The following is a 13,667-nucleotide window of genomic DNA, read 5'->3' as shown; positions in this document are numbered from 1 at the left end:
ATAAAGGTTGATTATGGCCCCACAAGATGCTCCATAGAAACATTTGCCCCATATGCTGCCGCACAAAGGTTAATTATGGCCCCATAAGATGCTCCATAGAAACATTTGCCCCATATAATGCTGCATAAAGGTTGATTATGGCCCCATAAGATGCTCCATAGAAACATTTGCCCCATATAATGCTGCATAAAGGTTGATTATGGCCCCATAAGATGCTCTATAGAAACATTTGCCCCATATGGTGCTGCTGCGATAAAAAAAAATGACACACTCATCTCTTGTCCTGAGAAGGCGGGGACACCGGCACTTGCGATATTCACCTGTCCCCGTTCCACCGCCGTGCCCCTCTGTCTTCCGGGTCTCTGCAGTTACTGTTCAGGCAGAGGGCAGTGCGCAGACTAAACACGTCATTGCACCCTCTGACATGAACATCACAGCCAGAGGAAGCGGAAGACAGAGTGGCGGGCGGTGGTGGAACAGGGACATGTGCATATCACATGGCTCACCTCCCCCGTTATACTCACCCTCCCGGCGCGATCCCTGCTTCTCCGATGCAATGGTCTCTGACACCGGCAGCTTGTTCCTGTGTTCAGCGGTCACTGGTATCGCTCATTAAAGTGATGAATATGCACTCCAACCCTATGGGAGTGGAGTCGTGTCCATATTCATTACTTTAATGAGTGGTACCACGTGACCGCTGAACACAGGAAGAGCTCAGGAAGAACACAGGAGAAGCTGGGACGTGCAGAGATGCGCCGGGAGCAGGTGAGAATGTGACAGCTGCAGCCCCCCCTCCCCGTCGACCCCCTGGGACAATGACTCGAGTATAAACCGAGAAGGGCACTTTCAGCCTTAAAAAATGGGCTGAAAATCTCGGCTTATACTCGAGTATATACGGTAATTGAAAGCAGGGCATGGACAAGAGGTAGGCAGTCACTTAGGGTGCCATAGGGGATGGAATCTTTAAGAGAGCTGAGGAACAGAGCACCTGGGGGTGCATTATGAATGTTATGAAGAAGTTATTTTTCAAAGTTTTTTCCGGTATTTCTTTGAAATTTTGTACTGACCGAAGATACAGATAAGTTGTGTCCAATGACTAGTCTCATGTCTATGGCTACATTTATGTAAATATAAAGCAGATCTGTCACCAGATTTCACAATATAAACTTTATACATTATTAAACAGATCTCTTGAACCTGATTAGACTGGTGTACTTATTTTGAATATCCATGTCAGAATTGCTGTATTATAGTAATATTAAAATAAGTAAAATGAGCATTATATGAGTCTGGCTAAAGAGTGAGAGAGCTCATGAGTACAAGTGCATTCAATCCCTCCCTGCCTGCCCAGTCTAAGGGTACCGTCTCATTAAGCGACGCTGCAGCAATATAGACAACGATGCCGATCGCTGCAGCGTCGCTGTTTCGTCGTTGTGTGGTCGCTGGAGAGCTGTCACACAGACCGCTCTCCAGCGACCAACGATGCCGAAGTCCCCGGGTAACCAGGGTAAACATCGGGTTACTAAGCACAGGGCCGCGCTTAGTAACCCGATGTTTACCCTGGTTACCAGTGTAAATGTAAAAAACCCCAAACACTACATACTTACATTCCGGTGTCTGTCGCGTCCGCTTCCCTGCACTGTGTAAGCGCCGGCCCTAAGGCAGAGCGGTGACGTCACCGCTGCGCTCTGCTTTACGGCCGGCCGGCGCTGACACAGTGCAGGGAAGCGGACGCCGGGGGACGCGACAGACACCGGAATGTAAGTATGTAGTGTTTGTTTTTTTTTACATTTACAATGGTAACCAGGGTAAATATCGGGTTACTAAGCGCGGCCCTGCGCTTAGTAACCCGATGTTTACCCTGGTTACCAGTGAAGACATAGCTGAATCCGCGTCACACAAGCCGATTCAGCGATGTCAGCGGGTGATCCAGCGACGAAATAAGGTGCTGGCCTTCTAGCTCCGACCAACGTTGTCACAGGAGGATCCTGATCGCTGCTGCGTGTCAAACACAACGATATCGCTAGCCAGGACGCTGCAACGTCACGGATCGCTATCGTTATCGTTGTTAAGTTGTTCAGTTTGAAGGTACCTTTACTTACAGATGAAGCTGATACTGAGCAGGGTGAGATCTTAGCAGCAGGTGTGACACTGAGGAGATATCAGTCAGATTAGGTGGATGTAGACAGAGTTAAAGAAAATCTGTCATCAGGTTTTTGCTATGTAATTGATAGCAGCTTGAGGTAGGGACAGAGACCCCAATTCCAGTGAGGTATTACTTAACTTACAGGGTGCAGCAGTTATTATAGAATCACAGTTTTCTCTGCTGCAGATCTAGCAGAATTCACTAGTTGAGCTCTATATAGCTCCACCCACACCACAGCTTTCTGTGTACATTGTATAGTGAGAGAGTACTGCTAATCAGGGCTTGAAGCGTGATTGGACTAGGATGCACAAGGCCAGTTGTCCTGTAGTGACAATCTCCTACTCATAATACACTGATTGTATTGAAGCAGAAAAACACAGCCCAGTGAACACATCGTTGTTATCATGGTCTCTGTCCCTACATCATGGTGCTCTCAGATTACATAGCAAAAGCCTGCTGACAGATTCCCCTTCAGTTTTGAAAAAGAATTACACAAACATTCTAACCTAGATTTTCAAAGTAAGTACACCAGTGACAACAGGTCTAAGATCTATTTGATAATGTAAGCAGTCTGTTTTGTAAAATCTGGCAACATATAATTGTGCTCAAAAGTTTACATACCCCAGAAGAATGTTGGCTTTCTTGGCTTTTTTTCCGAGAATATGAATGCTAACACCAAACCTTTTTCTCCACTAGTGGTTGGGTGAAGCAATTTATTGTCACACTACTGTGGTTTCTCTTTTTAAATCATAATGACAACTCAAAACATCCAAATGACCCTTATCAAAAGTTCACATACCCTGGTGATTTTGGCCTGATAAGATGCACAGAAGTTGACACAAATGGGTTTGAATGGCTACTAAAGGTAACATCCTCACCTGTGACCTGTTTGCTTATAATTAGTGTGTGTGCATAAAAGCAGAGTGAGTTTCTGGGATCCAGACAGACTCTTGCATCTTTCATCCAGCCACTGATGTTTCTGGATTGTGAGTCAAGGGGAAAGCAAAAGAATTGTCAACTGATCTACGGGAAAAGGTAGTTGAATTGTATAAAACAGGAAAGGGATACAAAAAGATATCCAATCAAACTGTGATTAACAAATGGAAAATCAAGGGCTCTGTAAAAACAAAACCACAGTCAGGTAGACCAACAAAAATTTTGTCCACTACTGCCAGGAAAACTGTTCCGGATGCAAAAAAAATCCCCCACAAATAACATCAGTTGAAATACAGGACTCTCTGAAAACTAGAGGTGTGGCTGTTTCAAGATGCACAATAAGGAGGCACTTGAAGGAAAATGGGCTGCAAGGTCAAGTCGCCAGAAGAAAGCCATTACTGCACAAATGCTACAAAGTATCTCACCTACAATACGCAAAACAGCACAGAGACAAGCCTCAAAACGTCAGGAACAAGGTAATTTGAAGTGATGAGACCAAAATTGAACTTTTTGGCCACAACCATAAATGTTTCATTTGGAGAGAGGTCAACAAGGCCTATGATGAAATGAACACCATTCCTACTGTAAAGCATGGAGGTGGATCGCTGATGTTTTGGGAATGTTTGAGCTACAAAGACATAGGAAACTTGGTCAAAGTTGAAGGAAGGATGAATGCAGTACTGATGTACTTGTGGCAAATTTGCACTCATTAGCCCAGAAGCTGGGCATGGGACACACTTGGAAGCTCCAACATGACAATGATCCAAAACACAAAGCCAAGTTGACCTGTCATTGGCTACAGCAGAACAAAGTGAAGGTTCTGGAGTGGCCATCTCAGTTTCCTGACCTCAATATCATTGAGACACTCTGGGGAGATCTCAAGCGTGCAGTTCATGCTAGACAGCCCAGGAATTTACAGGAACTGGGGGCTTTTTGCTAAGAAGAGTGGGCAGCTTTTCCAATTGAGAAAATAAAGAACCTCATCCACAACTGTCACAAAAGACTTCAAGCTGTCATTGATGTTAGAAGGGGAAATACACGGTATTAAGAAATGGGATGTAAACTTTGATCAGGGTCATTTGGATGTTTTGGGTTGTCATTATGATTTAAAAGAGAAAACACAGTAATTTGACAATAAATGACTTCACCCAACCACTAACCATGAGTGGAGAAAATGTTTTGGTATTATCTAATATATAATTGCCTAGAATACTACTTCCTGCAATTTGTGGCAACTTCCGTGGCTTTGTCCAGAGATAATGTCCGGAGCTAATGTCCGGAGCTAATGTCCGGAGATAAGTGACGTCACCAGTGTCCTACACCCAGGCAGAGCACAGGGGCCCCAGGCAGCATATGGGGCCCCAGGCAGAGCACAGTGGCCCCAGGCAGAGCACAGGGGCCCCAGGCAGCATATGGGGCCCCAGGCAGAGCACAGTGGTCCCAGGCAGAGCACAGGGGCCCCAGGCAGCCAATGGGGCCCCAGGCAGAGCACAGGGGCCCCAGGCAGCATATGGGGCCCCAGGCAGAGCACAGGGGCCCCAGGCAGCATATGGGGCCCCAGGCAGAGCACAGTCGCCCCAGGCAGAGCACAGGGGCCCCAGGCAGAACATGGGGCCCCAGGCAGAGCACAGGGGCCCCAGGCAGCATATGGGGCCCCAGGCAGAGCACAGGGGCCCCAGGCAGCATATGGGGCCCCAGGCAGAGCACAGTGGCCCCAGGCAGCATATGGGGCCCCAGGCAGAGCACAGTGGCCCCAGGCAGAGCACAGGGGCCCCAGGCAGCATATGGGGCCCCAGGCAGAGCACAGTGGTCCCAGGCAGAGCACATGGGCCCCAGGCAGCTTATGGGGCCCCAGGCAGAGCACAGTGGCCCCAGGCAGAACATGGGGCCCCAGGCAGAGCACAGGGGCCCCAGGCAGAGCATGGGGCCCCAGGCAGAGCACAGGGGCCCCAGGCAGAGCACAGGGGCCCCAGGCAGCATATGGGGCCCCAGGCAGAGCACAGTGGCCCCAGGCAGCATATGGGGCCCCAGGCAGAGCACAGTGGCCCCAGGCAGAGCACAGGGGCCCCGGGCAGCATATGGGGCCCCAGGCAGAGCACAGTGGTCCCAGGCAGAGCACAGGGGCCCCAGGCAGCCTATGGGGCCCCAGGCAGAGCACAGTGGCCCCAGGCAGAACATGGGGCCCCAGGCAGAGCACAGGGGCCCCAGGCAGAGCACAGGGGCCCCAGGCAGCATATGGGGCCCCAGGCAGAGCACAGGGGCCTCAGGCAGAGCACAGGGGCCCCAGGCAGCATATGGGGCCCCAGGCAGAGCACAGGGGCCCCAGGCAGAACATTAAGCCCCAGGCAGAGCACAGGGGCCCCAGGCAGAGCACAGGGGCCCCAGGCAGCATATGGGGCCCCAGGCAGAGCACAGGGGCCTCAGGCAGAGCACAGGGGCCCCAGGCAGCATATGGGGCCCCAGGCAGAGCACAGGGGCCCCAGGCAGAGCACAGGGGCCCCAGGCAGAGCACAGGGGCCCCAGGCAGCATATGGGGCCCCAGGATGAGCACAGTGGCCCCAGGCAGAGCACAGTGGCCCCAGGCAGAACATGGGGCCCCAGGCAGAGCACAGGGGCCCCAGGCAGAGCACAGGGGCCCCAGGCAGAGCACAGGGGCCCCAGACAACATATGGGGCCCCAGGCAGGGCACAGTGGTCCCAGGCAGAGCACAGGGGCCCCAGGCAGCTTATGGGGCCCCAGGCAGAGCACAGTGGCCCCAGGCAGAACATGGGGCCCCAGGCAGAGCACAGTGGCCCCAGGCAGAACATGGGGCCCCAGGCAGAGCACAGTGGCCCCAGGCAGAGCACAGGGGCCCCAGGCAGAACATGGGGCCCCAGGCAGAGCACAGGGGCCCCAGGCAGCATATGGGGCCCCAGGCAGAGCACAGTGGCCCCAGGCAGAGCACACACCAAATCGGAGGCCGAGGGGCCCCGCCAACCAAATCGGAGGCCGAGGGGCCCCGCCAACCAAATCGGAGGCCGAGGAGCCCCGCCCACCAAATCGAAGGCCGAGCGGCCCCGCCCACCAAAGCGGAGGCCGAGGGGCCCGGCCCCGCCCACCAAAGCGGAGGCTGAGGGGCCCCGCCCACCAAAGCGGAGGCCGAGGGGCCCCGACCACCACATCGGAGGCCGAGGGGCCCCGCCCACCAAATCGGAGGCCGAGGGTCCCCGCCCACCAAATCGGAGGCCGAGGGTCCCCGCCCACCAAATCGGAGGCCGAGGGTCCCCGCCCACCAAATCGGAGGCCGAGGGTCCCCGCCTACCAAATCGGAGGCCGAGGGTCCCCGCCCACCAAATCGGAGGCCGAGGGTCCCCGCCCACCAAATCGGAGGCCGAGGGTCCCCGCCCACCAAATCGGAGGCCGAGGGGCTCCGCCCACCAAATCGGAGGCCGGGGGTCCCCACCCTCCAAATCGGAGGCCGAGGGGCCCCGCCCACCACATCGGAGGCCGAGGGGCCCCGCCCACCACATCGGAGGCCGAGGGTCCCCGCCCACCACATCGGAGGCCGAGGGTCCCCGCCCACCAAATCGGAGGCCGAGGGTCCACACCATCCAAATCGGAGGCCGAGGGGCCCCGCCCACCAAATCGGAGGCCGACGGGCCCCACCCACCAAAGCGGAGGCCGAGGGTCCCCGCCCACCAAATCGGAGGCCGAGGGTCCCCGCCCACCAAATCGGAGGCCGAGAGTCCCCGCCCACCAAATCGGAGGCCGAGGGGCCCTGCCCACCAAATCGGAGGCCGAGGGTCCCCGCCCACCAAATCGGAGGCCGAGAGTCCCCGCCCACCAAATCGGAGGCCGAGGGGCCCCGCCCACCAAATCGGAGGCCGAGAGTCCCCGCCCACCAAATCGGAGGCCGAGGGGCCCCGCCAACCAAATCGGAGGCCGAGGGGCTTCGCCAACCAAATCGGAGGCCGAGGAGCCCCGCCCACCAAATCGAAGGCCGAGCGGCCCCGCCCACCAAAGCGGAGGCCGAGGGGCCTGGCCCCGCCAACCAAAGTGGAGGCCGAGGGGCCCCGCCCACCACATCGGAGGCCGAGGGGCCCCGCCCACCAAATCGGAGGCCGAGGGTCCCCGCTCACCAAATCGGAGGCCGAGGGTCCCCGCCCACCAAATCGGAGGCCGAGGGTCCCCGCCCACCAAATCGGAGGCCGAGGGTCCCCGCCCACCAAATCGGAGGCCGAGGGGCCCCACCAACCAAATCGGAGGCCAAGGGTCCCCGCCCACCAAATCGGAGGCCGAGGGTCCCCGCCCACCAAATCGGAGGCCGAGGGGCCCCGCCCACCAAATCGGAGGCCGAGGGGCCGCGCCCACCAAATCGGAGGCCGAGGGTCCCCGCCCACCAAATCGGAGGCCGAGGGTCCCCGCCCACCAAATCGGAGGATAAGGGGCCCCGCCAACCAAATCGGAGGCCGAGGGGCCCCGCCAACCAAATCGGAGGCCGAGGAGCCCCGCCCAACAAATCGGAGGCCGAGGGGCCCGGCCCACCAAATCGGAGGCCGAGGGTCCCCGCCCACCACATCGGAGGCCGAGGGGCCCCGCCCACCAAATCGGAGGCCGAGGGGCCCCGCCCACCAAATCGGAGGCCGAGGGTCCCCGCCTACCAAATCGGAGGCCGAGGGTCCCCGCCTACCAAATTGGAGGCCGAGGGTCCCCGCCCACCAAATCGGAGGCCGAGGGTCCCCGCCCACCAAATCGGAGGCCGAGGGTCCCCGCCCACCAAATCGGAGGCTGAGGGTCCCCGCCCACCAAATCGGAGGCCGAGGGTCCCCGCCCACCAAATCGGAGGCCGAGGGTCCCCGCCCACCAAATCGGAGGCCGAGGGGCCCCGCCCACCAAATCGGAGGCCGAGGGGCCCCGCCCACCAAATCGGAGGCCGGGGGTCCCCGCCCACCACATCGGAGGCCGATGGGCCCCGCCCACCACATCGGAGGCCGATGGGCCCCGCCCACCAAATCGGAGGCCGAGGGTCCCCGCCCATTAAATCGGAGGCCGAGGGTCCCCGCCCACCAAATCAGAGGCCGAGGGTCCCCGCCCACAAAATCGGAGGCCGAGGGGCCCCGCCCACCAAATCGAAGGCCGAGGGGCCCCGCCCACCAAATCGAAGGCCGAGGGGCCCCGCCCACCAAAGCGGAGGCCGAGGGTCCCCGCACACCAAATCGGAGGCAGAGGGACCCCGCCCACCAAATCGGAGGCCGAGGGGCCCCGCCCACCAAAGCGGAGGCCGAGGGGCCCCGCCCACCAAAGCGGAGGCTGAGGGTCCCTGCCCACCAAATCGGAGGCCGAGGAGCCCCGCCCACCAAATCGGAGGCCGAGGAGCCCCGCCCACCAAATCGAAGGCCGAGCGGCCCCGCCCACCAAAGCGGAGGCTGAGGGGCCCGGCCCCGCCCACCAAAGCGGAGGCCGAGGGGCCCCGCCCACCACATCGGAGGCCGAGGGGCCCCGCCCACCAAATCGGAGGCCGAGGGTCACCACCCACCAAATCGGAGGCCGAGGGTCCCCGCCCACCAAATTGGAGGCCGAGGGTCCCCGCCCACCAAATTGGAGGCCGAGGGTCCCCGCCCACCAAATCGGAGGCCGAGGGTCCCCGCCCACCAAATCGGAGGACGAGGGGCCCCACCTGTGAAAATTTTACTGTGAAAATACCTGATGGGCACACAAGTATGCGCCAGTATGGGTACTAAGAGCTTTTCCACATAATAATGAAATATTTTAAAATGTCATAGAACATACCAATATACATAGTTATTGATACATATTATTTATTATTTACATTATTGTTCTTAAGCAAAGAACCGTTGTTGTGGCATTTGCCACAACACGCAAAGTTGTTGTCTGATGTCTTTCATCACTCCCCTCATAAGCATGTTCAAGAGCTGGTGAGTGCAGCCATTTTTTGTTCTTTCTTACTATTATTTATTAATTGTATTATTCTTACATTTGAATAAATAAAGTATATATGGATTCTAGACTCCCGATTCTTTAGAATCGGGCTGCCATCTAGTCATTCATATTCTCTGAAAAAAGGCCAAGAAAGCAAAAATATGTAAACTTTTGAGCACAACTATATATGTTTTAAAGATCTTTGGCTGAATGATTAATACATTTATTTGACTTCTTGAAAATATTGGGAAATTGTTGTAAATGTTATAACGTTGGACAGTGTAAAGTAAAGCTAAGGCCTCTTTCACACTTCCGTTTTTTACAATCAGTCACAATCCATCAAAATGTTGAAAAGACGGATCCTGTGCAGATTGTAAAAAACGGGTGCACTGGGTCCGTTTTTTTGACGGATCCGTCGAGGCTATGTGCACCCGTTGTGTAAGCATCTTCGGCGTGTTTTTCCACTGCAAAAACGCATACACAACACAACCCATGTTAAAAATAATAAAAAAATAAAAAATCGTGATATTCATACCTTCCGGCGTCCCCCGCAGTCTTCCCGTGGCCTTCCCGATGCGCGCGATGCTGCCGGCAGCTCCCGTTCCCAGTAATGCCTTGCGAGCAATGACTGCTATGTCATCGGGTCATTTTACAAGGCATTACTGGGAACGGGAGCTGCCGGCAGCATTGCGAGCATCGGGAAGGCTATGGGGGATGCCGGAAGGTAAGAATATCACGATTTTTTATTTGTTTTAGTGTTTTTAATATTATATCTTTTTACTATTGATGCTGCATAGGCAGCATCAATAGTAAAAAGAGAGAGAGAGAGCGAGAGAGAATTTCCTTGATGGGAAATTCTTCCTCAAATGCTCAGTTTCAAAAGACGTCATCCGTCGCTGGATTCCTGCTTTTGACAGTCAGCGACGGATCCTGCGTCCATAGGCTTCCATTATAGCCAACGACGGACAGCGCAGGATCCGTTGCTGAGCGATTTTCTGACGTGCAGAAAAAACGTTCCTCTGTGCGTTGTCTCCGCCCGACGGACAGCATTTTTACAATGGATACAGTGCATGACGGATGAAACGGAAGGCCATCTCTCACAATCAGTCGCTAATACAAGTCTATGAGAAAAAAACGGATCCAGCAGAAACATTTGCTGGATCCGTTTTTTTTCACAAAACGATGCAGAAAAAGAAAGATGGAAGTGTGAAAGAGGCCTTACTTTTACTATTACCAAAATCTCAGGAGAACTGTTACAAAATCCCCTATACAGAGAGCAGATGTCTAAATTGGCACATAACACTAGTAAGAGCATCTCAGACATTTTCTTTACAAACATTTAGATATATTTAAATTTTTCTTCTAAATCATAATTCTCTGCTTCTAATAATAATAAGTACATAAATAAGAAAAGCAGAAATTTCTGCAAAAGGCCACCATTTCTTTTAGTGCTAATATGTAACAAGGAACATGATCTGACATTGTATTTTATGCAACTCTTGGTATCTCAAATTAGATCACAAAATAGAATTTCTTTTGTATGAAAATTTACATTTCAGATAAAAACACTGAATAGATATTTATTGGTTTCTTGTGCTTCAAATGTTTTTTAGTGTATTTATTGGCAATGGATGTGCTTCTGTATTAAAAACCCAGTCTTCTAATGATAACAGGTCATCTTCTGAAAACAGTAGGTAGAGGTATCTGCAGAACACATAAAGATAATATTAGTCATATTGTTACAAAGTAAAGTAAATGTATCTCTTCCTAAAATCCATATCGGACTGAGCACTCCTCTCATCAATCTGAGGCTGTTTTTAATTAATAATGGATCCTACCTGCCCTTTAAATTTGCCCAGTAGAAGCATTTTTGGTAAATGTTAGGTTTAGGGTCGCATCAGAGAAAGGTCACCTTATCATGGCTGATGGGTACACATAAATTGGCCGATTTGTGCACTAAGAACCTTCATTTTATAAGCCTATTTTAGATAGCAGTAATGCAGTCTAAATTTCATATATTCAGGATTTGCATATACTGTATCTTAGTGGTTAAAGAATGATGCTGTATTCTTTTGATTCTATACCTCTAAAAATATTATGACATGCCAGAAACCCCATTTTTTAATGTTTCTATATCTGCAAGATGTTCTCTGCTATTCCTTTTTATTTTCAATTTTCTAGTAGTGCAACCCACATATAGTAAATTGCATTAAGTGCACATGATTATATAGACAACATGGTCATGATCACAGTTAATGACATTCTTAATCTCAAAATTATTTTTTCATGGCAGACTTAAAGCGAACTTGTCACCAGGTTTGGCCGGTATGAGATACGGCCACCACCTTTCAGGGCTGATATACAGCATTCTATAAAGCTGTCAGGTGACCATGTGTCTTAGATGACTAGCCCAAGAGGCCACTTCACAATGGTTTCTCCCCGCCCCTTTCCCATGACTGACAGGTCTCTCCCTATACACAGACATAGAGAGGGAGACCTGACAGTTTAGGGGAGCAGAATAGGGAAGAAGCTGATAAGTTCTGGCCTCTCTAACTAGTCAGCTGAGACACAAGGTTCCTGGCTGCCTTTTCAAAGTATGTCTTCTCTGACATTCCGCCACACTTCAGAGTAAAACATACACAGCTTCAATAACACAGTCCATGTCTGTTTATTGCAGGCCATGGTTCAAGCAGGATGAATATACTGTCAGATTTCCTTTAAATAAGCCCTCCCCTGAAAATTTATTTTCTCAAAATCTGTGTATATGTGCATATAATGTAGTGTGTATTGTAACGCTGGTGGGTCACGGGCTGGGCTTACCCTGAAGGGGCATAACTAAGTGACTATCTAGTATTCGCTAGAGCCTCAGATAGTGAGGACAGACTTGGTCACAGTTAGTCAATAGATATCACTACAGGGCAGTCCCTGGGTTTGCAGTAACTGACTGGAGGGTCAGGGACATGGGTATGAGGTACAGAAGGACGAAGGCAAAGAGATGGTCAGACAATCCGAGATCAAGGCAGGCAGCACAGGTTCAACATACATAGCCGAGGTCAGGAGTGGAGAGATCACAATAAACGGTAAGTGAGCCTGGTCAATAACAGGAGAGATGGAACAAATATGCACAAACAGGAACTAGAGACAAGCTACTAGGAAGCTACGTTCAGGCAAGAAGCGGTGGGAGGTGTTTAATAAAACCACTGCTGCCTAGGGATAGGCTGGGGAAGTTAAACCCTGCACTATACAACAGGGTTAAGTTCCTACAGGATCTGGAAGCGCCTCCCTATAGCCAGATGGAGACAGTAGGGATATACAGCAGAGCTGTAAGAGCTGCAAAGGGACTCAGCATGGTGGCCTGACACCGGAAGCAGCAGAGCGGCGACTGCAGTGAGTAGCACGGCGCTGGGAACATCATGACATGTATGTGTTAATATACTCACCCACTGCTGCCTTCTCCGGAATCGGTGTCCCGCTCCTCTTCTCAGTGACATCACTGATCTTCAGACTAGCTGGCTCACTCTATGCACTACATATGAGACGGAAGTCTCTTTTACAATGAAAGCCTATTGAGCCTTGTTCTGACACAGTATAGGCTTACACTATAACAGCCACTTCTGGGCCATGAAGAACGCAGCGTAACCTGAAGACTGAAGAGCGTTGACGTCACTGAGAAGAAGAGTGGAACGGCACTGGACACTGGAGAAGGCGGTGGTAGGTGTGTACTGTAAAATTAATATACACACTACATTACATACTCATATACACAGATTGCCATCAATGGGTATTCATTGCTCCCTATTGTAATATAGACTGCATCTAAATAATATATGCAGTGTAATAGGCACTATATGCATAAAATTAATATCGCAAGCAGTAGTTTGAAAATTGTGAATGAGTAACTTTAGTAATTACTATGTATGGTATATTATTTAATAAGAGCAGACAATAGTTAACATAGATTTATGATAGGCAAACTATTAAAAGGGAACCTATTGGCTCTACTGACATTTTGACGAGTAAATACTTGTTTTTCCTATAGAATAACAATTCTGGAGCATCTTTTTTTCACAACTCTGCATAGTGCTAGTCCTCTTTTATTCATCCTCAAAATCTATAAAATAGACAACTGGGTGTTACCATTCCCCATATCAAAAGGGTTGTGCCCTACAAAGCCTGATCCTGGCAGCACTGGATGGACAGCGAGAGTGGACAAAGGCAACCCCAACTGCTATCACCCCGTTTATTCAGCATTTTCTAGGAGTAATAACAAAAGAGGGAGCTATAAGAAAAGATACTCCATTGGTATTGGTAATTGGTCTTCGTTGATGATACAGAAATGCACTAACATGGACATATCAGGAGAGCACATGTGGCGAATTTAAATGCAAAAAGCAAAACATACCCATATCATTCCTTATAAAAATGATAGCTTAATGCAGATTTGTATTGGGACTTATAAGCTGAAAGAGATACTGTCATCTATTACAAATCACAGTAGTCCGTTTGAAGTGCGACACCAGTGGACACCCAAACTCCGCTGTTAGTGCTGAGAATCACTTGTTTGAGTAGTTGGTGGGGGTCCAGATCTTGAGCAGATCTAAATAATTTCTGAACAGTTTAAAGATTTAAAATAAAGGAAAATAATGACTCTTAAAGTTACCCCTCT

The 13,667-nt window shown here is 51.5% G+C and overlaps 1 protein-coding gene across 1 annotated transcript in view; it reads right to left on the bottom strand.

Annotated features, from left to right (window-relative positions):
- Window positions 1-10,332: 10,332 nt before the first annotated feature.
- The window catches only part of LOC143816023 (mannosyl-oligosaccharide 1,2-alpha-mannosidase IA-like), a 284,363-nt gene continuing 281,028 nt past the window's right edge, over window positions 10,333-13,667 (bottom strand). Inside the window, exon 13 of the mRNA XM_077295925.1 lies at window positions 10,333-10,705. Within this exon, the coding sequence (XP_077152040.1) occupies window positions 10,600-10,705 (106 nt within the window). The 3' untranslated portion in view covers window positions 10,333-10,599. The remainder of the gene's footprint in view (window positions 10,706-13,667) is intronic.

The sequence above is a fragment of the Ranitomeya variabilis genome, chromosome 3 (genome assembly GCF_051348905.1).
Source record: "Ranitomeya variabilis isolate aRanVar5 chromosome 3, aRanVar5.hap1, whole genome shotgun sequence".
Classification (NCBI taxonomy): Eukaryota; Metazoa; Chordata; class Amphibia; order Anura; family Dendrobatidae; genus Ranitomeya; species Ranitomeya variabilis.
This window is presented reverse-complemented; position numbering and strand designations above follow the sequence as displayed.